Genomic DNA, 25,798 nt, shown 5'->3' with positions numbered 1-25,798 from the left:
GTACATTCATAAGTCTGATAACTGCAAGGAAGAAGCAGTTCTTGAATCTTTTAGTTCGTGTTTTCAAAATTTTGTACCTTTTTGTCCAATGGAAGAGGGTGGAAGAACGTATAACCAGGATGGGAGAGGTCTTCGATTATGTTGGTTGCTTTCTCACGGCAGTAGAAAGTGTAAACTCAGCCAATGGATGGAAGGCTGGTTTTCATAACAGACTGGAAAAATTGAAAAGGAAGATATTGTTCCTGTAATTTAGATTACTAGTTTCCTACTAAGTAGTGCTTAGTTCATGCTACTTTTAGTTTATTTGTTACTGTAAAGTTCCTAAAACTTGAAATATTGACATGCAGATAACAAGGTGTCAAGCTGGATGAACAGAACTCCTTCTAGCCTGAGAATTCAAATACCTGCTTTAAAATTACATTTTCAGTGGTGATTGTGACTTTGTCTAAACCTGTTTTAATCTTGTGCATCACTATCTAATCTTCAACTGCTTTGGAATGGAAAGGTCTTTTGTTGAAAATTTTCGCACATGCTAAATGATTCGCATGAAGTGACATTGCAAGTTTATCAAAGCATTTGCTTTCTCATCTCAGACGGATTGATGCTTCTGTTAAACTACTCGACAAAAGAGCTTCTTATAAAGATGTTGAGCGTTCCTACGCAACTATTTCAAAAGCTGTTTGAGAGGCAGAGGTTTGCATAGGATTTCAAAGGGAAGTAAAAACAATTGAATCTTGCTCCTATGAATCAGGTTATTAGTGCTTTAACATTAATCAGCTTCCATTCTCATCTCCAACAAGATTGTGTACAATATTGTGTGCGATTTCAGTACCCTGCAGTTTATTCAGTTCTCAGAGAAACTGAAGTTGAAAGTTACCTTTTTTAAAATCAAAAACACATAAAATCTTAACTAATAATTAAGATCTGTTCTACAGCCTCCTACTGTTAGGTTCGTTTTCAGAGACCCTCACGGACTTGATGCAATGACAAGACACTGACCTGTTTCGAAAAACACAAATTCTTTATTACAAAGCAAGTACAAGCTGTGGAGGGTCACTGTACTTAACCCGGCACAGAGTGCAGAGTCTCACAAGTGATTCTCCCCGAGCTGCGGACAGTCGCTGCTTTTTATACCTTATTGAGTGCATAATACATAAAGCAATTTTACATCTCACAACGGCATGACACAAGAAATAGTCACTACATTGGACATTGACATGATACACAAACAATTACTACATCAAAAACATAAAGAGAGCAGGATACAGTATCGATCGTTTGTGAAGTGACTGCTAACGGCAGGAGGCGATTTCAAGTTGCCAAAGTGACAGAATGTAATTTCAAGCCGCCGAAGGGTCTGGCCCCTTTAGCAGAAACAGAAGTTACATACTTTACAGGATCTCAGAAGTCTCACACCTTTACAAATGCTGCCCACCTAATCTTATTGGAGACAGTTTCCACCTACCCCTGCGCAGGAAGATACAGACTTACAAAGTTTAGACCTAATTCTATTCAGGCAGGAAGCTTAAGGCAGTGTCTTTCTACCTATGTGTAGGAAGATAAGGATTTACAAAGTCTTTCACCTAATTCTGTTCAGGCAGGAAGTTTTAAGGCAGTGTCTGCATACCCCTATGTAAGGAGATAAAGAGCATTAATTTATAGAGAATATAGAAACCAATGGGATGTTATCCCAATAACATCTCACTCCAACTCTGAGGATCCAGATGCTGCTCCAGAATCCACTGTCGATGGATCGGACAAGCCTGTTGACAAAATAGGGAAGGAGGCGTCTGATCAGAAAGCAAGGGGCAGAAAATCTATACATCGGGCTTTTAGTCAGAGCTTTCAATATATTGTGTCATTCTTGGACTGATCGATTTGTCTGGCAGCTGATCCAAAGTGGTGCTAGTGTAAAGAGGTGAGTAGTAACAATACAATGTTGGCCAATGCAAAAGTTTGTCGACTAATGGTTTAATCGTGCGTTCGGGGTCTAACCCTAGGTTTTGTCTCAAGTGTGGCTTCTTGAGTCTGTGACACTTTGTGTATGAGGTCTTCATTTAACTGTTAAAATTGCCGAATTTGTGCCAGACGACAGGGTTGCCGATTCATTAGCGAGATAGAGAGAAAGAGAGACAACTGGCTGTGGTTTAACCTGAGGGTTAGAGCCCCCATCAGATGAGAGGAAAGGTTGAAAAGGAGAGTTCTTCGTGGCTACCACAGCTGATGTGGGAATTAAACTAATCACTGTGCGTCACAAGCCAACCATCCAGCCAACTGAGCTATCTGACCCCCATGTACTATATGGCTGTGGGCTGTAAAACTGACTAACAATTAATACAAAACCAACTAGCTTTTTTGAGAAATTATCATTATGTCTCGTTTTGTACCTTCATTTACAGTTTAGCAGACACATGCCATCACGAGAGAGGCTGCAGTTGTTTTCTGTTTGTGGAACTGTGTATGATGCTTAATCACGTGACATGGGTGCCATTGTATCATTGTGATACTATGACTCTGTGATGGATGTGCAAAGTGTAAGGAAGGTTAATACATCAAGATAGCAAAGTGTGAAGCTGGATGAACACAGGCCGAGCTGCAACTTAGGAGCACAAAAGCTGACGTTTCGGGCCTAGACCCTTTATCAGAAAAGGGGGAGGGGGAGGGGGAGAGGGTTCTGAAATAAATAGGGAGAGAGGGGGAGGCGGATCGAAGATAGATAGAGGAGAAGATAGGTGGAGAGGAGACAGACAAGTTCAAGAGGCGGGGGATGGCAAGAGAGTTGCAGCGGGAGACTTATCCTCCTCCCTCTGGACAAACCTCAGGGAATCTCTCTCCCACTGCAACTCTCTTGCCATCCCAGCCTCTTGAACTTGTCTGTCTCCTCTCCACCTATCTTCTCCTCTATCCATCTTGGCCTGCTGTGTTCATCCAGCTCTACACTTTGTTATCTCAGATTCTCCAGCATCTGCAGTTCCTATTATCTCTTTAATACATCAAGACTTCAGTTGTAATAATAAATTGAGAAACACAGGATCAGGAGTCAGCCATTCAGACCCTCGTAGAAGTGTTGGAGCAGGCCATTCGGCCCATTGGGTCCACACCTACCCTCCAATGAGCATCCCACCCAGACCTTACCCATCCCTCTAACCATACATTTCCCATAGCTAATCCACCTAGCCTGCTCATCTTTGGACTGTGGGAGGAAACTTGAACACCCGGAGGAAACCCACGCACGTACAGGGAAAACGTGCAAACTCCACACACACGGTTGCCCGAGGATGGAATCGAACCTGGGTCCGTGATGCTGTGAGGCCACAACGTTAACCACTGAGCCACCGTGCCGCCCCTTTTAATTCTTGCCTTTTCATAAATTTAATGTAGGATGTGGGAGAGCCTTTGGTTGCTCTCTGTGGCTGACCTGAGTGGTTTGTTTGGTCATTTAAGAGGGCAGAGATCATGGAGTCTGATGTAGACCTGACCAAGTAAGGATAACAGATATCCTTTCTCATAACTGAGTAATTAGATCACCAGGAAGCAGGCTACTGCCAAATAATGACGGCCTTCTGCAGCATTAAAACCATTTTAAGTCCAATTCTACAGTAATCTCTGTTACCGCCTTCAGTAATTAGTCCCAGATAATGTGATGAGCATCACACTGGACCCTCAGCGAGAGCTCTGGGCATCAATACCCCAGAAGATTCCAGAAATCACAATTCAAGGACTCAACTTCCCTATTGTTGAGAGTGCTCGGAGGATTCATTTACATTTACTTTGTTTGAACGTGGAGTTGGGAGGGTGGGTGAAGAGGTGAGTTACCCGACCCCAGAGCAGCTTATTTACCTTGAGAGTTTGTTTTATGTGTTTTGTGGGACACCGTTGTTCAGAAAAAAAAAGGATTGTAAGAACACCCTGAAAGTAACATATCTCTGCAAGAGTTCAGGAATCTCAAAGTAAGCTTCCAATGTGATCTTACAATAAAGCAGATGTGAGCATTGAAGGAAAATCAACCAGCATCTGTTGCATTTGCTGTGTTCAAACACCGTGTGTCCTTCTGCAGGATGTGCGAGTCACTGGCGCATCCAGCATTTGTTGGTCATCTCTAAGTGCCCCTGGCTTGACTGGACCATTCCAGCGTTACAGCCGCAAACAAGAGTCAACCACAAGAGATAGAAGGAGTAGGCCATTCGGCCGCTCAAGCCTGCGCTGCCATTCAATAGGACCCTGGCTGATCTGACACTACTCACATCCACATCCCTGCCCTTTCCCCAAACTACATGGATAAGGATATCCAGTTTCCTTCCTGAAATAGTGAACCAGACGGGCCACCATCATTGAGACTCATTTTGCATTCCAGGTTTATTAATTTAAATTCCACCAACTACTGTGGTGAGATTTGACTATGTGTCCCCTGAATATTAGCCTGGGCTGCTGGATTACTCGTTTCACTTTGCCAGCACTTCCCCCCCAAAAGATCCAAATGTTGGTTGGAAAATACATTGTGGAGTTGGAGGAACACAGCAGACCAGGCAGCATCAGAGGAGCAGAAAAGCTGACGTTTTACCTCAGGGTCCATTTCTGAAGAAGGGTCCCAACCCGAAATGTCAGCTTTCCTGCTCCTCTGATGCTGCCTGGCCTGCTGTGTCCTTCTAGCTCCCCGCTGTGTGTTATCGCTGACTCCAACATTGGCAGTTCTTACCATCTCTGAGCCAGTACAACATGTTTGCTGACACTGTTCAGTCCCTTTTTAAGGTGCAGGGGGGGCATGTTGTAGAAACATATAATTAAGAATGGAATAGATAAGACAGAAGCAGGGAGGTTGTTTCCACTGGCAGGTTAACTGAGAACTCGGGGGCATAGTCTCAAAATAAGGGGGAGCAGGTTTGGGACTGAGTTGAGGAGGAACCTCTTCACCCAAAGGGTTGTGAATCTGTTGAATTCCCTGCCTAATGAAGCAGATGAGGCTACCTCATTAATAAAATGTGAGGCTGGATGAACACAGCAGGCCCAGCAGCATCTCAGGAGCATAAAAGCTGACATTTCGGGCCTAGACCCTTCATCAGAGTGCTCTCTGATGAAGGGTCTAGGCCCGAAACGTCAGCTTTTATGCTCCTGAGATGCTGCTGGGCCTGCTGTGTTCATCCAGCCTCACATTTTATTATCTTGGATTCTCCAGCATCAGCAGTTCCCATTATCGCTGAGGCTACCTCATTGACTGTTTTTAAGGCAAAGATACAATTTTGAACAGTAAAGGAACGAATGATTAGTGTGAGCGGGTGGGTAAGTGGAGCTGAGCCCATTGAAGGATCAGCCATGAGCGTATTGAATGGCGGAGCAGGCTCGATGGGCCAGATGGCCTACTCCAGCTTCTATTTCTGGTGTTTCTTCAGCAATTGTCACATTGCTCTTTATGATCTCTCAGTCTCTCGTTAATGGCCTCGATGGATAATGTTAACGTTTGCATATCAAACAATGGTAGATAATAAAACAAACTGCTTCTGCAAGCAGTCATAATCAGCTGGTTCCAAACAATTTTTTTCTCTTCTTCAACATCTCCACCAGTTTGATGCCCTTCCCCCAATGCTTTCATCAATGGGCTGACTCATCCTTGAGTACTGTTCCAAGGGCACCTGTCACTCTTTAATACTCTTGCTGAGTGGTTTTCACAATGAATGCTGCATGCGATGTCTTTTACCAGCCCTGGTTTTACCCTTCACCATCGGTGCCCACACCTTAGTAGTTCTGGTGGGCGTTGCTGGGCACTATTGTAGAACAGGCCCTCTGACTATCCATCCTACCTCCAGGATTACCGAAGTCTCAGTATGATCTGCTCGTGAGCAAGTTGCAAATCACAATGCTGTTCATCGCATTAATTTTTGGGCGGGCACTTAACTGTATTGATTGACCTTTGCAACAAGTAGCATCCAAGTTAATTATTGATGAACATTTGCAGGTGATGGAGAAGCAGAAAGTGACGAAGAAGAAGATGATGATGAAGATTCCAAGAAATCCTCAATGGATGAGGTAGGCTGTGCCACTGAATTATACATATTACTCTGGGATACCTGTATGATACCGTGTTCACGGCTAAGGTCTCCACACCACTGAAGCCCTGCTCAAAATTATGTGCTTCCCTGAGCACCCTGAGTGATGCATTTGCATATGGTGTCACATGTGACATCCAGGTGCTTGGCCCTGTGCATTCGCAATAAGCACGCATGTGTAGTCGCTTGTAGCTGCTGGTGTCAACAAGCACTGCCAAAGTAAACACAGCTTAGGTGCTAGATAAGTTATCAGAATTGTCTATCATGTTCAATTTGGAGACAACAAGGTGTAGAGCTGGATGAACACAGCAGGCCAAGCAGCATCAGAGGAGCAGGAAAGCTGACGTTTCGGATCTGAACCTTTCTTCAGAAAATGGTTATTGTCCATTTCTGAAGAAGGGTCCAGACCCGAAACACCAGCTTTCCTGTTCCTCTGATGCTGCTTGGCCTGCTGTGTTCGTCCCGCCCCACACCTTGTTATCTCAGGTTCTCCAGCATCGGCAGTTCCTACTATCCCCGATTTTCAATTTGGAACTGTGTCTAAGGTTGATGGCTCGAACAATATCCCACTGCCGGTCATGTTGGCCATGTTATAAAAGCCGTAACGTAAGCAAGTGCACAATGTTACCTGGTAGTTACTTGTTTTAACTAGTATTATTACCAGTTTGGCTAGTGGCAGTATTCTTGAGCCATTGGCACCCACCTCTGAGTTCAACAGTTAAGAGATTTTACTACATTCCTCGGCTGGCACTAGACAGCATTACTGACGAGGTACTGCACTGACAGAAGGACTGTTTTTCAGATGACGCAATAAACTGTGCATCCACCTGACCCCTCAAGTGGCTGTTAGAAATTCATATAAAGCTGCTCAGAGCAAATTCTCTCACTGTTCCAGCTAACCTTTATCCCTGAACCAAAACTGCAAAAGAAAATACTTTTATCTCGTCACTTAGCTCATTAGTGAGACTTTGCTGTGTGTGGAGAGTTGCTACCATGTTTGTCTATGTTACAGCAGTAGCTACACTTCATTGACTGTCAAATCTCTTGGTTGAGAATCCATGAAATCAAGTACTTCCTCCACAGAACCTACACATATCCCCTTCACCAGCACGTCACACTTCCAATAAGTTAGCATTTAATTTTGTTTACAAAATCACCATTTTGTGTGGTTAACAAGAGGCTTGCATTTACAATGCACCTCTATGCCATACCTCAAAGCATTTTACAGTCTATGACACACTTTTGAAGTGCACCCAGGTAAAACAAAATCACAGCAGCCAATGTATGCACAGAAAGCTCCCAGAGGCTAGCAATATGTGTGAGAATCAGTTACCCAGTGATATTGGTCGAAAATAAATATTAGCGAGGACAACGGGGATGACTTCCTTGCTTTCTGAAATACTGTCGAGAGGGCAGACTACAGTTTAACATCTCCTCTGAAATAAGACACTTCTGACTGTGAAGCACTCCCTTACGACAACACAGAAACACCAGCTTTGACCTCTGTGTGTGGGACATTGAACCCATGAAGCAATAGTTAAAACTACTCCATTTTATTCCATTATGTTCAGCTTCGGAATTGGTCAGAAAAGGTGATCATTACTTGTTTGCCAAAGTGCACATTCTGAAAGCTGGAAATGTTCCTGAGACAAAAGCAAATTGTTGGAGAAATTCAGCAGGTCTGGCAGCATCTGTGGAGACAGGACAGAATCACCATTGAGTTTCAGGGACCCTTCTTCTGAACTGATAGTATCTAGGAAAAAGTGGTATTGATGTTGATGACACAGGGTCAGGGCGAAAGATGGTGAGTGAATAAAAGTGGAGACAGGACCCAGAGAGAGAAAGAAGTAGCCAGAGAAAGGGATTGTTGATGGCCAGTCAGGGAAGAGGGAATAGATAGATAGGTGTTACTGGGTTAATGAGTGGGTGAAAATGGGGTTTCTATGCTGAAAGATAAGTACATGAGTAGTAAGGGTTTGGAGGGAAGTGGGCCAGGAGCAGGCAGGCAGGACTAGTTTAGTTTGGGATTATGGTTGGCATGAAGGTTGGACTGAAGGGGCTGTTTCTGCGCTGTGTGACTTTATAACTCTGTCATGACAGGCCCTGGGGTGTAGTGGTGAGTAAAGGACATGGAGGAAGATTAGACTCCCTACAGTGTGGAAACAGGCCCTTTGGCCCAACAAGCCCACACCGCCCCATGGACCATCCCACCTAGGCCTATCCCCCTCTAAAACACACAGCCCTGAACACTACGGGCAATTTAGCATGGCTGATCCACCTAACCCGCACATCTTTGGACTGTGGGAGGAAACCGGAGCACCCGGAGGAAACCCAGGCAAACACGGGGAGAATATGCAAACTCCACACAGACAGTTGCCGGAGGCTGGAATTGAATCCGGGTCCCTGGCACTGTGAGGCAGCAGTGCTAACCACTGAGCCACTGTGCCGCCCCTAATGATTTTCAGGCCTCAAATTATTGAACTCAATATTGAGTCCAGACACAGTGGCTCAGTGGTTAGCACTGCTGCCTCACAGTGCCAGGAACCCAGGTTCAATTCCAGCCTCAGACGACTGCCTGTGTGGAGTTTGCATGTTCTCCCCATATTTCAGTGGGTTTTCTCCGGGTGCTCTAGTTTCCTCCCACAGTCCAGAGATGTGCCAGTTGGTTGAATTGGCCATGCTTAAATTGACCAAGGATGTGCTGGCTAGGTGGATTATTCTTGGGAAATGCAGGGGTAGGGTAGTGGGCAAGTCTGTGTGGGATGCTGCTCAGAGAATTGGTGTGGACTTGTTGGGCTGAATGGCCTGCTTCCACACTATAAGAATTCTGAGTCCCGCAAACTTCATGTGCTCAAGCAGAATTTGAGGTGCGTGAGAACACTGCTTTTCAGTCTATGTAAATGTTGGAATGAATGCATTTTGAATTTTGGTTTTATGGTCTACCATTTTCTCAACAATTGTTGTCAGCAATTTTCAGTCATGTTGTATTTCTTGAGGTTAATTGATATTCCTTCGGAAGATATAGTTAAAGGCTGCTTCAACAAAATATGTCCTGGGAAACGATGACTTTACATGACTAGATCTGCACTGGAATATCTTCATAATTTAAAATGCATTTGAGGCAGATTTGGCATTGCATATTTACAACGCATTCACCAAGATGTGGAAAATATATGCCAGCTCTCATTATAAATTTCCATGCTTTTAGAGCAGAGTATAAATGAACCTGATGACAAAATAGATGAGTCGCCAGGATTAAAGCGAAAAGTGTTTGCTTTCTGCTACATGAATGAACTGTATAGCTTAGCGAAACCAGTCACAGAAAAGCACTTGGCAGACTTTTGTACATTTTTGGCTCTGAGAGATCTCATGCAGGTGACAGATTTGGGCACAATATGCATTGATATCTCCTGTAGCTGTCACTTTTTTTTGATGGGCGTAACAACAACTTGCATTTACATAGTGACTTTAACGAGGCAAGATAGGCCAAAGACCTTTGCCGTTGCAAAAACATACAGAATTTGGTCACCGTGACAGAGAAGACAAGGTTCAGGGTTGAATGATTGAAGCTCCAAAAGCTTGGTCAAAGGAATGGCTTTTATATAGAGCCATAAATGAGGAAGTGAAAGTAAGGCCAGGAGGACAGCTGCAGTTTCCAGGATCTGGAGTGTTGAAGATAATGTCACTTTTTGAGCCACCAAGGGAGAGTCTTTGATCTGCCATGTCCCTTCCTTACAATGTGTTCAAAACATCTCCACTGCTCTACTCCACACTTGTATACTCTAAAGTTTCTCTCTTCTAAATTCCTTTCAGCCTTCTCAAATCTCATCCGTCAGATCCAACTCCTGTTCACTTCACTTTCTTCACAGTGAGCTGCTACCCTGGATCCCCACTTTCACCAACATTAATGACCATTCTCTCCCATCTACAGCTGTCTCACTCTTCTTTGAATCTATTGACGTTGCTCGTTTCGTCAAACCAAGCTTGTGAATTACTGCCGTTTCTAAATTTCCATTCCTTGTCACACTTCAGCATGTGAAGTCATGCCTGAAATAACTCCACAGAGGCCAGTGTCCTGTCACCAAGACCCCCTTTATTTACACATCAGTATAGTACTTGACTGGTCCAGCATCCTCAGAGCCAGCTTTCAGAGTGAGCAAAACACTTGACACTCCTGTTTATGTCTATCAGCCAGGGCTCCCTGATTGGGGCTGTTAATCTGGTCCAGTCAGGGAACTCATATTCTACGTGGTCCACATGGCTGACCTCATTCCAATCACGAGAATGCTATTCCCATTTTTCCTGGAACTCTGCATTTAAACCCTTCCAATCAGGTTTCCATCTCCACTGCAGTTCCAAAACAGCTCCAATTAAAGTCACAAATGAGATCTGAGCAACATTAGGGCTGGGTCAAGCAACATTTTGACTTTAAAATGCCCATTGGTGCTTTAAAATGCTCATTGTTACTTCTCCACGGGCTTCCCCGGTAACCTTACCTCCAACAGATTTCCCAGCTTCCAGGCTGTGCTCAAAGATCAGTTTGCCCGAGTTCAGTGAGCCCTCCAGATTCTGCTGTCTGTCTTTTCTACCTCTTTACATTTATCATGGACAGGTAGCAGAGATACACATCTGAGCACTGAACTGTGAATTAATGCAGCTCCAACACTCAAGAAGCTTGGCACCATCCAGGACAAAGCAGCCCACTTGACTGGCACCACACCCACAAGCATGCTGTCCTTCCACCAACTACGCTCAGTATTAGCAGAGTGTAGCATCTATAAGATGCACTGCAGAAATTCATTAAAGATCCTCAGACAGCAAACCTACAATCACTTCCATCTTGAAAGACAAGGGCAACAAAGGAGACAGACCAGAAAGCCAACAAGTTGAGCTATACCTTGATAATAGATTATTCCAATCCCAACTGGAGTAATGTGTCAGGTTCAGGGCACCACACTTTCAGAAGGAAGATTGGGGACAGACAGGGCGTGCTGCTGGAGGAGTATACCGAGAGCCAGCACTGGAAACATTGGGCTGAATGGCTTCTCCTTTATGGCTGTATGGTTCCTCAACAAAGACACAGTGGGCTCAAGTGAGATGGGGGTCAGGAAGAGAAAGCTCCCATGATGACAGAGGGTGAGGTATGGAGGCTATCTGAAGCTCAGGAACTGGGAATCAGTGAAGCTAAGCTGAGTGGCCTATTTCAGTGACCATGGAAGAGAATCAGACAGAGAGAGAGACAGCAAATGAAATGCCTTGCTTGCAGTCACATAAAATTTAATCGCCAACTTTACAGCAGAAACTCAGACAAGGAAGTTGCTGGGATTGAAGGGTTTGGGCTATAGGGAGAGGCTGAATAGGCTGGGGCTATTTTCCCTGGAATGTCGGAGGCTGAGGGGTGACCTTATAGAAGTTTATAAAATCACGAGGAGCACAAATAGGAGGAAAAGCCAATGTGTTTTTCCCAGGGTAGAGACGTCCAAAACTAGAGGGCATAGGTTTAAGGTAAATCATAGATTTAAAAGGAACCTAAGGGACACTTTTTTCACACAGAGGGTGGTGCGTGTATGGAATGAGCTGCCAGAGGAAGTGGTGGAGGCTGGTACAATTACAACATTGAAAAGGCATCTGGATGGGTACATGAACAGGAAGGGTTTAGAGGGATATGGGCCAAATGCTGGCAAATGGGACTAGATTAATTCAGGATATCTGGTCATGCTGTACATCTCTGTGACTCTCTAAATAAACAAACACTGTCCCTGAGCCAAAAGGCTGTAGGTTCAGGTCTCACCACAGGGACTTGAGCGCAGAAATCCAACTTTACACTTTTGTGCTTTTATTTTCGGAGGAACTGGTTTTCAGATGAGAGCAGAAATTGCAAATGAGATCAGAACTGGAGAAGGTTCGCTGGACCCAAAACATTAACTCTGCTTTCTCTGCACAGCTGCTGCCAGACCTGCTGAGCTTTTCCAGCAATTTCTGTTCTAGTTTCAGATTTTCAGCAGCCACAGTTCTTTCGGTTTTTTGACTTGAAATGTTGAACCAAGCTTCTGTCAGCCCTCTCAGATGGATGTGATAGATCCTGTAGCACTATTACAAAGAAAGGCAGGGAAGCTGTGTCTGGCCAAGATTTATCTTTCAGTCAACATCACAGAAAGCAGATTATCCGTTCGTTGTCACATTGTTATTTCTGGGAGCTTGCTGTATGCAAATTAGCCTGTCACTTTTCCAGTATTACAATGTTGACAATGCTTCCGTTGGATGTAGAGTGCTGCAGACATCCTACAGTTTTGACTCTGCTATTTTGAAGCAGGGATAACACAGCGTGGAGCGGGAGGAACACGGCAGGCCAGGCAGCATGAGAGGAGCAGGAAAGTTTATGTTTCAGGTCGGGACCCTTCTTCGCAATTGCATCAGCAGTTCTTACTTTCTCTGAGTGCCTGTGATGCTGCCTGGCCCGCTGTGTTCCTTCAGCTCCAGAGATAGTAGGAATGGCAGATGCTGGAGGACAACAAATTTCCCCCCTCAGTGGTCGAGAAGGCCCTCAACAGTGTCTCCCACATTTCACGCAGCTCATCTCTCATACCCCCTCCCTGCAATAACAACCAAAACCGAATACCCCTCACCCTCAGGTACTATGCCACCAACCTCGGGATCCAACGCATTGTCCTCCGACACTTCTGCTACCTGCAACCCATCCCCACCAATAAAGACATTTTTCCCTCCCCACCCTTATCTGCTTTCCGGAGGGACCACCCTGTCCGTGACTCCCTTGTCTGCTCTACACTCCCTTCCAGCCCCACCACACCCGGCACTTTTCCCTGCAACCGCAGGAAGTGCTACACCTGCCCCCATACCTCCCCCCTCACCCCATCCCAGGCCCAAGAAAACCTTTCACATCAAAAAGATGTTCACCTGCACATCTGCTAATGTGGTATACTGTATCCGCTGTTCCCGTTGTGGCCTCCTCTACATCGGGGAAACCACGCGGAGGCTTGGGGACTGCTTTGTGGAACACCTATGACCGGTCTGCAGAAACAACTGAACCTCCCAGTCACGAACCATTTCAACTCCCCCTCCGATTCCTTGGACAACACGTCCATCCTGGGCCTACAGCAGCGCCAAAATGATGCCACCCGAAGGTTGCAGGAACCGGACCTCATATTTCGCTTGGGAACCCTGCAGCCCAATGGTATCAATGTGGACTTCACAACGTTCAAAATCTCCCCTCCCCCCACCGCATCCCAAAACCAGCCCAGCTCGTCCCCGCCTCTCTAACCTGTCCTTCCTCCCACCTATCCCCTCCTCCCACCTCAAGCCACACCCCCATCTCCTACCTACTAACCTCATCCCACCTCCTTGACTGGTCCATCCTCCCTGAACTGACTTATCCCCTCCTTAATTCCCCACCTACACTCCCCTTTACTGGCTCCACCCTGGCCTCTTTGACCGGTTTATCTCCTCTCCACCTATCTTCTCCTTTATCCATGTTTGATCTGCCTCCCCCTCTCTCCCTTTTTATTTCAGAAACCCCTTCCCCATTTCTGAAGAGAGGTCTAGGCCCGAAACGTCAGCTTTCCTGCTCCCCTGATGCTGCTTGGCCTGCTGTGTTCATCCAGCTCTACACCTTGCTATCTTCCTTCAGCTCCACACCGTTTTATCTCAGACTCCAGCATCAGCAGTTCTTACTATCTCGGTGGTGAAGCAGTCTTTCTTTAACACTTTTTTCACGATTCGTATGGATATGCTTTAAGGCCAAAAGCTCGCTTATTGTGTTCATTGCAGGACCGACCTTAAAAACTTGAAACACAGTATCAGCAGCGTATTTAAAACAAATTTTGTTGGTCTGTACTTACAGGGGACTGCTGGATGTGAAGCGAATGCCACAGAAGAAATGTCCAACCTGGTTACTTACATACAGCCGGTGAAGTTTGAATCCTTTGAGGTGGCTAAGAGTGAGTGACTTTTTATCCAGCGAGTTACATATTGCAGAATATCCCAAACTGTCTCCATTGTCTTGAGACCACTCAGTTCCGTGTTGTCACACAGTTGAAATTAACCCAATAAAGAATTGAGGAGACACTTTTTTACCCAGAGAATTGTCAGAATGTTCAATGCACTATCACAAGGAACACCCTTGTTTGCGAAACCATTGCCTTTCCCTTTCCCTACTGTTGTAATATCCTCCAGGCCCTTCAACAGTATCCACTCTCCTTTTTGATAGGAGATGCTTCCAGGCAGCATCAGGGGATCTTTGTTATTCCAGTCAAGCAACTAAGCAGAATCAGACCAACAATTTTGTTATTGGAAGTGTACAATGGCTCAGTATACTGCCTCTAAAAACAGCCTCGACATAGGAATATCCAACAATCCTATCTTTTCACTTCATTTGTGGATGATTAGAACTGAAAAATGGACATTTGGACATTACTGGATTGCAAAGGATTAATTGTGTGACTGCCTGGAACCAGAAAGTCAGAAGATTAAAGGAAATTTTAGGTTATTTAAAGTTTATAGTCGGGCTATGTGATTGTACGGGTTCAATGGGATCATGTTATCATGTCGACTCATTGAGGATTGTGCTTATTTACAAAGAACAGTCAAATCAAAGGGTAACTGAGTGTTATATTTACATATGTCCCTTACCAAAACTGAGGTGAGAAGCCCCTTCTGCAGAATGCATATCACAGCATAAATCCAGTAAGAAACCTGTCAGCAACATGCTTATCCATAAGGACACAGTTGGCAAACCAAATGTCTTCTCACCATGGATTAACACCGGTCAACTTCTCAAAATTAGTTATAGGCCAACGGCAAGTAAAAATAACCACTCAGTCTGATGATGCAGCCCGACAATAAAACAATGCTAGACTGAGGGCATTCTATTTGCATTGCCTACAATCCTTGATGAGGACAGTCAATCTGATGTGGTTCCGTTTCCTATTTGGGAGATACTTGATATTAATAGGCAAACTTCAAACAAATGTCAAACTCGTCATCGACTAAGCTACTATTGCAGATTAAACTTTATTCCTCTTGATCTGAAACACATGCACCCTCTCAATCAGACAGGGCAAAGAAACATGCACAAAAAGAAGAGCGGAGAAAATTTTGTGGATCAAGAAAGCAGATTAAGAGGGTAGATTAAGGCAACTTTCTCACAGTTCCTTCTGTTTCCTGTCAGTGAGCTCATGTTGAGGCACAATGGAAAACCGACAGAGCAATTTCTGATGAAAAACAGCTAGGAACCCTGATACTTGAAACTTAATCCTAGTTTTCCAAACACTGCCAATAGCTTCTAGGTACATATTGAAGAAAAGCATCCATTACCTCATTCTGGAGATTAGCAGATAAAAGCATATATCCAGTTGAGTTTTCAGATTGTAGTCAGGATGGCATGGCGGCTCAGTGGTTAGTACTACTGCCTCAGCACTAGGGACTTAGGCTCAATCCCAACCCCTGGGTGACTGTCTGTTTGCATCTTCTCCCTGTGTCTGCGTGGGTTTCCTCCAGTCGCTCTGGTTTCCTCCCCCAGTCCAACGATATGCAGGTTAGAAGGACTGGCCATGCTAAATTACCCGTAGTGTTCAGGGACGTGAAGGTTAAGTGAATTAGCCATGGGAAACACAGGAGTAGGACGGATGGGTAGGTAAGTTTGGGTGGGATGTTCTTTAGAGAGTCAGTGTGGACTTTTTGGGACAAATAGCCTGTTTCCACACTGTAGAGATTCTATGATAATTAGAGCCATGTGGTTGCCCTGTTAACTCTCTTTAAAGTTTTTCTAGTGTTGTTTTCCATTAGTTTCTTTGCAAACAGCAAATAGCCTAAAATTTCCTTTAATCTTCTGACTTTCTGGTACCAGGCAGTCACACAATTAATCCTTTGCAATCCAGTAATGTCCAAATGTCCATTTTTCAGTTCTCATAATCCACAAATAAAGTGATAAGATAGGATTGTTTGATATTCCTACTACTTAATTTAGGGGAGATCAAGTCCCAGTAGTTTTAGCAAATCATCGGGCTAAAGGAGACAGCTGGTAATGGTTTAACCTGAGGGTCAACACCCCTCAGGCAAGGGGAGAGATTGTGAAGGAGGGATCTTCTCAGCCAGTGCAGGAATTGAACCCGTACAGTTGGCATCGCTGTACATTGAAAACCAGCCAACTTAGCTAACTGCCCCGTAAGCCTAACTGAGAGGCTGCATCATCAGACTGAGTGGTTATTTTTACTTGCCGTTGGCCTATAACTAATTTTGAGAAGTTGACCAGTGTTAATCCATGATGAGAAGACGTTTGGTTTGCCAACTGTGTCCTTATGGATAAGCATGTTGCTGACAGGTTTCTTACTGGATTTACGCTGTGATATGCATTCTGCAGAAGGGGCTTCTCACCTTAGTTTTGGTAAGGGACATATGTAAATATAATACACAGTGACCCTTTGATTTGACTGTTCTTTGTAAATAAGCACAATCCTCAATGAGTCGACATGATAACATGATCCCATTGAACCCTTGTGCAATGCTTACAATCACATAGCCCGACTATAAACAGTACCCATTATATTGACTATCCCTTGTGGGTAAGTTAGCTTTTAATCATTTCTTTCTCTGTCTCTACTGAACCAGGAACACATGGGCCAAATATGCTAAGCCTTTGAGTCTCACTAGCTTCAGAGTGAAGATTAACCACGTATAGTTGGACTCTGTGTAATGTCAGACCTATGACTACTGGCATGAGACAATGAGCCACAGTTCCCAACGAAAGAGTTATCCTTTATTAGGAAGCAGATAAGATCGCCACACTTTTCTGACTTTAGACCATGTGATTCAAGAGGCAAATAAAGGGTTTTACATTCTCAGGCTCGCCTGACTTTTTAACTCTCTGGATAAAATTGCCTTCTTCTACAGTCTCACACCAGTAATATTAGTAACTCACAGTAGAAGGAGGTTTGAGGTTTGTTACCATTTCACACTGAGCCACGTTTTGGGAAATGTCAGAGTAATGACGACGTTTTGGTTTTGTTTGAGATTTTTGAGCATCGCGGCACAGAGGTTGTGTGACTGGGCTCGCAATCCCAGACCAGTACTGCACAGGCTTGAGACACACAGGAATTCAACTAATTTCTCATGAAAAGCTTGCCTCATAGAGGGGACTATGTAACCAGCAGATTGACATTAAAAACCCAAATGCCGATGCTCTTAAGGGAAGGAAATCTGCAGTCACAAATCATAGGTTACCTACAGAGTGGAAGCAGGCCATTCAGCCCACTCTGACCCTCTGAACAGGAAACCCCCCAACCCCACTCTATCCATAATCTAAACAGCCTGCTCATCCCTGGACACCACGGGGCAATTTAGTGTGGCCAATCCACCTAACATTTTCTGAAGAAGGGTCTAGGCCTGAAACGTCAGCCTTCCCGCTCCTCTGATGCAGCTTGACCTGCTGTGTTTATCCAGCTCTACGCCTTGTTATCTCAGATTCTCCAGCATCTGCAGCTCCTACTATCACTACCTAACGTGCACATCTTTGGACTGTGGGAGGAAACCGGAGCACCACATAGGCACAGGAAGACTGCACAAGCTCCACACAGAGAGTCACCTGAAGCTGGTTCCTGGCACTGTGAGGCAGCAATGCTAACCACTGAGCCACCATGTACCTATTCTGACCCCATGTTTGTGACTGCAGACCCCATAGCAATGACTGACCTTTGACTACCCCCTGAAGTGCCGAAGCAAGACACACAGTTGTCTTCATGAAGATAGCTCATCTTCTCGCAAGTAATTAAAGACGGGAAATAGTGGTGGCCTTAGCTTCCTGTGAAAGAATTTGTTGTAAAAAGATTCTCAATTCCTAATCTGCATATGGTCCAAGTTGAAATTGAGGTTGTCTCAATGTTGGTGCGTGGGCACCCAATCAGAGAGAGGCAACTGTAGAAGGTTTCTCTGAATTCCTTGAGAAACTGCTTATTCAGTTCTATTTGTGAGCAAAATTGCTCTGTTCCTGGATTCGCAATCTTAAGACCTGGACTCATCATCCAGGTGTGAGTTCATGACTTCTCAGATGCTGAGGAAGTCCAAGTCCAAACGCAGCAAGACCTGGTCAGTATCCAGATTTAAGTTGAAAAGTGCCAAGCAATATGCATCTGCGACACAACAGAACCTAACCATCGCCCCTCGACACTTAATGGCATTGCCATCGCCAAACCCTCCATTATCAACATCCTGGGAGTTATTATTGACCAGAAACTGAACTGGACTAGCCATATAAACACTGCAGTTGCAAGAACAGATCAGAAGTGAGGAATCCTGTGGTGGGTAACGTACTTCCTAATGCCCCAAAATCTGTCCGCCATCAACAAGGCACAAATCAGATTCTTGACATTTGCCTGGATGGGTGCAGCTCCAACAATACTCAAGAAGCTGAAGGATGTTATAACTAGGCACTTGGAAACACACAAGGGAATTGGGAAGGATCAGCGTATTTTGTGAAAAAGAAACGTTTAATCAATTTGTTGGAATGCTTTGAATATTTGCAGATGAAGAGAAGCCCTGGTGACGTACGCGACTTGGATTTGAGAAGATTCCACATAAAAGCTTATTGCACAATGCAGGATATCATGGCATGAGGGCTAACAGACTAGCACGGGCAGAAGATTTGCAGACTGGGAAAATCACAGTAATGTGACTTGTGCAGATTGTGACAGGGTGAGGGGGCGATGGTACGGGGAGATTATTACTCAGGCATCCGTGCTGGAGCCTTAACATTTTGCAATTTATAACAATGACATAGATGAGGGGAGTGAAGCTGTGGTGGCTAAATTTGTGGACAATACATGAATAGGTATATTGTGACAATGACATTATAAGGATGAAGATTGGTTTAGTTAGAGTCAAAGCAGACTTTTTGCACCCACAATAATAAAAGACACTAAAGTCTTGTTGAATTACTCTTGGGGTAATTATCAATGGAACACACCAAAGTATTTTTTATTCTTACATTTTTGTGACATTTACATTTGTTCCCACAACTGATATATGAAGAAAGTTTGGATTGACTGGGCTTGTAGTCACTGGAATTTAGAAGAATGAGGGGGGAGTTTCATCGAAACATATAAAGCCCTGATGGGAGTGGACAGGCTAGATGCGGGAAGTTAGATGTTCCTGATGTTGGGGAAGCCCAGAACTGAGGGGTCACAGTCTAAGAATAAGGGGGAAACCATTCAAAATTGAGATGGGGAAGAATTTCTTCACTCAGAAATTTGTGAACTTGTGGAATTCTGCACTGCAAAACACTGTAGGGGCCAGTTGGTTAGATATATTTGAAACAGAGCTGGACATGGCCCTTGTGGCTAAAGGGACCAAGGGGTATGGGGAGAAAGTGGGAGTGGGATACTGAAATTGCATGATCAGCCATGATCGTATTGAATGGTAGTGCAGGCTCGAAAGGGCTGAAAGGCCAACTGCACTTATTTTCTATGTTTCTATGTTTCCCATCGATTTAGAAATTAATACAAGTGGTTTTTTTTTCCCTTAATCTATTACTCTGCTAACTCTTGGTCACTTAATAAAATTATTGGCAGCATTTCCCTTCCCTCTCACACAAGGTTTTATTGGTGTCACGTCAACAGGGTTCCTCACCACCAGCTCAGAAAAGGGCCGTGTGCAGGCTATCGTGCCTTGGGTTTCAAGGCCGCGAAATGTTCTCGGGTGTTTCAGTCTCCCCCCACCCCGCTGCACCAACTCAGCAACCACCCCGGTTTACAACATGATCTTGCATTCCTCCACGTGATTCGATCTTACTCCAGAGCACACCGCTTCCCTGCGCCGAGAACAATAAAAATCAGGCTTGAATTATCCTAGTGTCTGTGCTAGCCGAAACACTAACCACCTGTGATAGATGGAAGTGGGGTGAATTATCGGGTATTTCTGCTTTTCGCTTGTAGAGAACAACAAGAGTTTCGAGATGTCGTCCTTTGTGGAGACGAAGGCTCTGGAGCAGCTGACCAAATCTCCTGTTGAATTTGTGGAGTATCCTTTCAGCGCACACTGACTGTACCTTTCCCACCGTTTGTTCCAAGCAATTCAGTGCCATTTTATTTCATGGAGAGAGGTTTGCCAGAGCCTCGGGAGGCACTGTGTGACATTATGACACAAACAAGGGATGGTAAACCATTTAAAACAAAAAGATTAATGACAATATTTAAAAGAAAAACCCACGTGTTATGAATCGAATAGATTCTTGTTTGTTTCACATCTTTTTGTTGGGATTTCTCTCTCTTGCTTTCCCTTTAGAGTTGACCATTTCAGAGGGTTGAGTCTTTGTTATTGCTGTGATTCTGGAATCACCTCTAGGTCAGACCAGGTAAGGATGGCAGATTTCCTTCCCGAAAAAATATTGGTGAATGAGATGTTTTTCTTTTCCAAAACAATTGATGATAGTTAACCGGGCCATCCTGACTGGGACTAGCTTTAAGCTCCAGACTTTTGATTAACCAAATTCAGATTCCACCCATGTGGTGCTGGGACATCATACCTGGCCTGTGCAAGATTGATCCAGTGATGCGACCACTGGGAGCGCCTTCACCCCACTCCAGGCTCTGACACACTAAAACTGTGACTCCTACGCAGTACTGAGGGAGTGTTGCGCTGTCGGACGGGTAGGCTTTCAGAGGAGACTTTAAACTGAGGCCCACTCTGCACTCTCAACTGAGCATTAAAGACTCCCCTGTTTCGATGAAGAGCAGGGGATTGGCCAATGTCTATCACCCAGTCAGCATCACAAGAACTATCCTGTCATTGTTATTTGCTGTTTGTGTGCAAATTGTCTACTGCTTACTGCTCAAAAAGTACTTTATCAGCTGTAAGGAAGACGAGTGGTTGAGACAGATTCTGTATAAATGTAAGTTTTTCCTTTTAATCATGAGTTGGGGAATGAAGGGTATTTCAGTTGATAATACACGGTTTCTCGTTTGAATGACATCTTCACGCTCTGTGTCTGGGTGTTGCTACTGCAATTCAGTACCCATACTTCGGTTACTTTGAGCGGGGAGGAGAATTTTTATTTGGATAAAATGCCAGGGCTATTAATTCAGATCATGACCACTCAGTGGCGCTGTCCCTTAAGAAATGCAAGCAACGAGCAAGAAGCAAGACTTATTCAAATATAAGATAACAAAGTGTGGGGCTGGATGAACACAGAAGGCCAAGCGTTGTCTTAGGAGCATAAAAGCTGATGTTTCAGGCCTAGACCCTTCATCAGATTCGAATCACTGATCCAAATAATTTTTCTTGTCACTTAACTGTTGCAAAGTAACTTAAATAGGAACTCATCTTCGTGCACAACTTGAAATGCTGATCAGTTTGTGAATTACACTTGGCAACTCCCACTTTAACTTCTGGAAATTAATTCTGGGCTGCGCACTTGTAGGAGCATAGTTTATAGGCCCACCTTGATGGCTAGATACTTTGCTTTAACAGAAATCAAAGATAACAATCAATTTAGGGAGAAAATGTCGGAAATATTCAGCAGGGCTGATGACAATGCCCTTTTGGAAGATGGAAACAAAAGTTACCATTTCAGGGGAGGATAAATATTATCACCCAGAGAGGTGGTGGGACCCTACAGAACTTACTGCCTGTAATGGTGGTAAAAGTAGAAACCCTCATCATATTTAAGAAATTTTTAGACGAGAAGTTGCAATGCCAAATGCTGGAAAATTGGACTGGATTAGTCAGGTGTTTAGAGTCATAGAGCTGTACAGCAAGGAAACAGACCCTTCGGTCCAACTTGTCCATGCCAACCAGTTATCCTAAGTTAATCTGGTCCCATTTACCAGCATTTTACCAAAGCCCTGCAAACCCTTCCTATTCATATACCCATCCAGATGCCTTTTAAATGTTGTCATTGTACCAGCCTCCACCACTTCCTCTGGCAGTTCATTCCATACATGCACCACCCTCTGTGTGAAGACATTGCCTCTTCGCTCCATTTTAAATCTTTCCCCCTCTCACCTTAAATCTATGCCCTCTGGTTTTGGACTTCCCTACTTTGGAGAAAAGGCCTTGTCTATTCACCCTATCCAAGTCCCTCATGATTTTATAAGTCCCTATAAGGCCACCCCTCAGTCTCCAGTGAAAATAGCCCCAGCCTATTCAGTTTCTCCCTTTTGTTCAAACCCTCCAACCTCAGCAATATCCTTGTAAATCTTTTCTGAACCCTTTCAAGTTTGACAACATCTTTCCTAAAGCAGGGAGACAAGAATTCTACACAACACTCTAAAAGTGGCCTAACTAATGTCCTGTATCACCACAACATGACCTCCCTACTCCTATACTCAATGCATTGCCCAATAAAGGTAAGCATACCAAATGCCTTCTTTGCTACCCTCTCTACCTGTGACTTCACCTTGTTTTTGACTGGGACAGACTCCAAGGGCTTTTTCCTGTGCTGCAGACGTCACTGACTCCAGAACTAGGTTTGAAGTTTTTTCGAGTTGTTTACAGAAGCCAAGTTGCTCCTATTATTAAGTTGAAGCAATCTTCGGAGCTGGGCAATGCTGAGAGGGAAATTCATTTCAAAAGGAAGAACAGATACTTATCGTGCATTCGTAAGATGTTGAAGCAAGTGCATCTGGGATATGAGCCGATGAATTTGTTGTCCCGGCTTGAGTAGACTGCTGTTGAGGCTTCCAGGTTATCCTTCTGCAACCAGAGGTCATCGTCAACAAGCGTAGGCTTCCGGGTGCTCTGTATCGTGTACTCTTTAGAGGATCTGATTTGATTTACTATAGTCGCATGTACCTAAGTACAGTGAAGATTTTTGTTTTGCAAGTAATATGAGCAGGTCATAGCAATCAAGGACATACATGCCGTAGGATGCTTAGACAGAGCGAGGGAATACCGGGTTATGGCTGCACAGAAGGTGCATAAAGCAAGATCAACATTAGAGTTAGAGAGGTCCATTCAGCAGCCTCAGAACAGCAGGGAGGAAGCTGTACTTGAACCTTTTGGTGCATGTATTCGAGCCTCTATACCTGCTGCCTGACGGAAGAGGTTGAAGAGAGCAACATCGGGGTGGGAGGGGTCTTTCATGTTGGCAGCCTTTCTGTGACAATGAGAAGTGTAAGTGGAATCCATGGATGGGAGGTTGCCCTCCGTGATGGTCAGGGCTGAGCACACAGCTCTGTCTAGTTTCTTACAGTCCTGGTCAGAGCAGCTGCCATACCAGGTCATGATGCACCCGGGCAGAATGCTTTCTATGGTGCATCTGGTGAGGGTCCTAATGGACGTGCTGTATTTCCCTAGCCCCCTGAGGAAGAAGAGACATTGCTGTGCCTTCTTGACTGCTGAAGGCTGAAGTTGTTATTGATTAAATCTTCCATTGTAAAACAAAACCAGAGAAGCCTGAAGTGCTGGAGAAATTCAGTGGATGGAGAAACACGGCACCCGGAGGAAACCCACGCAGACGCACTGAGAGAGCGCAAATTCCACGCAAGCAGTTTGAAATCAAACAGCACCAGTGGTAACCACTGGGGTACCAAACAGCATTATGCGGGGTCAACCATCCATCATTTTGCCAACCTAACCCAACTGCAATTGAGCAGAGGCTTATTTTTGCTTTAAGGAAGAGAAAGTCCAATGTTAGCCATCTTTCTAGTAGTTTTGACACCCAGTTAATTCACTGATGATGCGATGACCCACTTTGCCATCTTGCTTGGCCGGGCACATTTCTACTGCACTCAGTGCCAAGCCCTGGCATTTCAGCAGCTTTTCTCCAATGCCAGCAGCAGTGCCAATCAGTCGCTAATGAGTATGATTGTCCTCCAAAGAAATTCCATGTTATTGGTCATGGGTCCTGTGGCTCCTTGTGTGGCTAATGAGCCTGATCCTAGTGCCACAGCCTCCACCACACATTTGGTACGTGTTCCCAGGAAGTCCAGGTAACTGCGTTGTTCTGATGTCTCTTAACTGGGGAATGCTGTTGCACATCAGCAGCCATTGGTATCATGTGGATACTTCCCCCCAGATCGTCATTAAGGGCTTATTTTGGACTGTACTTTCTCTGGTTCCTCTCGTCTGACCTTACTGTCATGGGCGACTCTGCCAGGAGTTGGGAACTCATGACAGCATCGCTCTTGGGATCAACAGAACACTCCAGTCTCTGCATGGCAGCAAGGTGGTAATCCATGGAATGCGTCTTCTTCTAGATTATGTGCAAAGTCCAAGATCCACTCTTTGTGGAACAGTACAGTATTGAAGAACTTGGTGTCACAGTCTCACAAGTTGCCCTGCAAGGGAGTTTAACACTGCTTTGAAACATTGAAAGGAGTACAGCTGGAATTTGCCAGAATGCTCTTTTTAAATTCGTTTGTACCCATGCTTTATGGATTTAAGAGACTCGGGAGGAGAGGTGATGGCCTCATGGTATTATCACTAGACTATTAATCGAGTGACTGAGGAAATATTCTAGGGACCCTGGTTCAATGCCATGGAAATTGAATCCAATAAAAATCTGGACTTAAGAGTCCAATGATGACCATGAATCAATTGTTGTTAAAAAAAACCCATCTGGTTCACTAATGCCCTTGAGGGAAGGAAACTGCCATCCTTACCTGGTCTGGCCTACATGTGACTCCGGACCCACAGCAATGTGGCTGACCCTTAACTGTCTCGTGGGCAGTTAGGGGTGGGCAATAAATTTCACACCAGCTGCACCTGCATCCTATGAACAAATGTTAACAAAATGCTCCCCAAATGGAGTGTTTTTTGTCAGCAGAATACTCCTTTTGCCCAAGGATCATGAGAGGGGAAAGCCAAACTTCTGAACAATACGCCATTCAATTTGTAGCTAGTGATAGCCTGAGTGATGTGCAGAGAATGCCTACCTTTTCTTAATTTGCTCACAGGACATGGGCATAACTTATTCCCAAACCCTAACTGACCTTGAGAAAGGGCAGGTGAGTGGCCTTCGTGAACTGCTTCAGTCCATGTGTCTTTAAGGATTCCCACAGCGCTGCTGGGGAGAGAAATTCCCAGACTTTGACTCCATGGCAGTAAAGGAATGACAATATATTTCCAAGTCAGGATGCTTGGGGACCGCTTTGCAGAACACCTACGCTCAGTTCACAATAAACAACTGCACCTCCCAGTCGCGAACCATTTCAACTCCCCCTCGCATTCCTCGGGCGACATGTCCATCCTGGGCCTCCTGCAGTGCCATAATGATGCCACCCGAAGGTTGCAGGAACAGCAACTCATATTCCGGTTGGGAACCCTGCAGCCCAATGATATCAATGTGGATTTCACAAGATTCAAAGTCTCCCCGCCCCCCCCACTGCATCACAAAGCCAGCCCAGCTCGCCCCCACCTCCCTAACCTGTTCTTCCTCTCACCTGTCCCCTCCTCCCACCTCAAGCCGCACCTCCATTCCCTACCTACTAACCCCATCCCGCCCCCTTGACCTGTCCGTCCTCCCCAGACTGACCTATCCCCTCCCTACCTCCCCACCTACACTCACCGCTACAGGCTCCATCCCCGCCTCTTTAACTTGTCTGTCTCCTCTCCACCTATCTTCTCCTCTATCCATCTTCGATTCACCTGCCGCTCTCTCCCTATTTATTTAAGAACCCTATTCCCCTCCCCCATTTCTGATGAAGGGTCTCGGCCCAAAATGTCAGCTTTTGTGCTCCTAGGATGCTGCTTGGCCTGCTGTATTGATCCAGCTCCACACTTTGTTATCTCAGGATGGTGAGTGGCTTGGA

The 25,798-nt window shown here is 44.9% G+C and overlaps 1 protein-coding gene across 2 annotated transcripts in view; it reads left to right on the top strand.

Moving 5' to 3' along the window:
* LOC125454822 (1-phosphatidylinositol 4,5-bisphosphate phosphodiesterase beta-1) overlaps nt 1–25,798 on the top strand; it is a 690,999-nt gene that overhangs the window by 553,706 nt on the left and 111,495 nt on the right. For both annotated transcript variants that reach the window (XM_059648337.1, XM_059648338.1), the window contains exons 15-17: nt 5,951–6,021; nt 13,900–13,996; nt 19,982–20,066. In XM_059648337.1, the coding sequence (XP_059504320.1) occupies nt 5,951–6,021; nt 13,900–13,996; nt 19,982–20,066 (253 nt within the window). The remainder of the gene's footprint in view (nt 1–5,950; nt 6,022–13,899; nt 13,997–19,981; nt 20,067–25,798) is intronic.

This window comes from Stegostoma tigrinum, chromosome 9, assembly GCF_030684315.1.
Source record: "Stegostoma tigrinum isolate sSteTig4 chromosome 9, sSteTig4.hap1, whole genome shotgun sequence".
NCBI classification, from domain to species: Eukaryota; Metazoa; Chordata; class Chondrichthyes; order Orectolobiformes; family Stegostomatidae; genus Stegostoma; species Stegostoma tigrinum.
The sequence above is the reverse complement of the archived record's forward strand: the minus strand, read 5'-3'. Positions and strand labels throughout refer to the sequence as shown.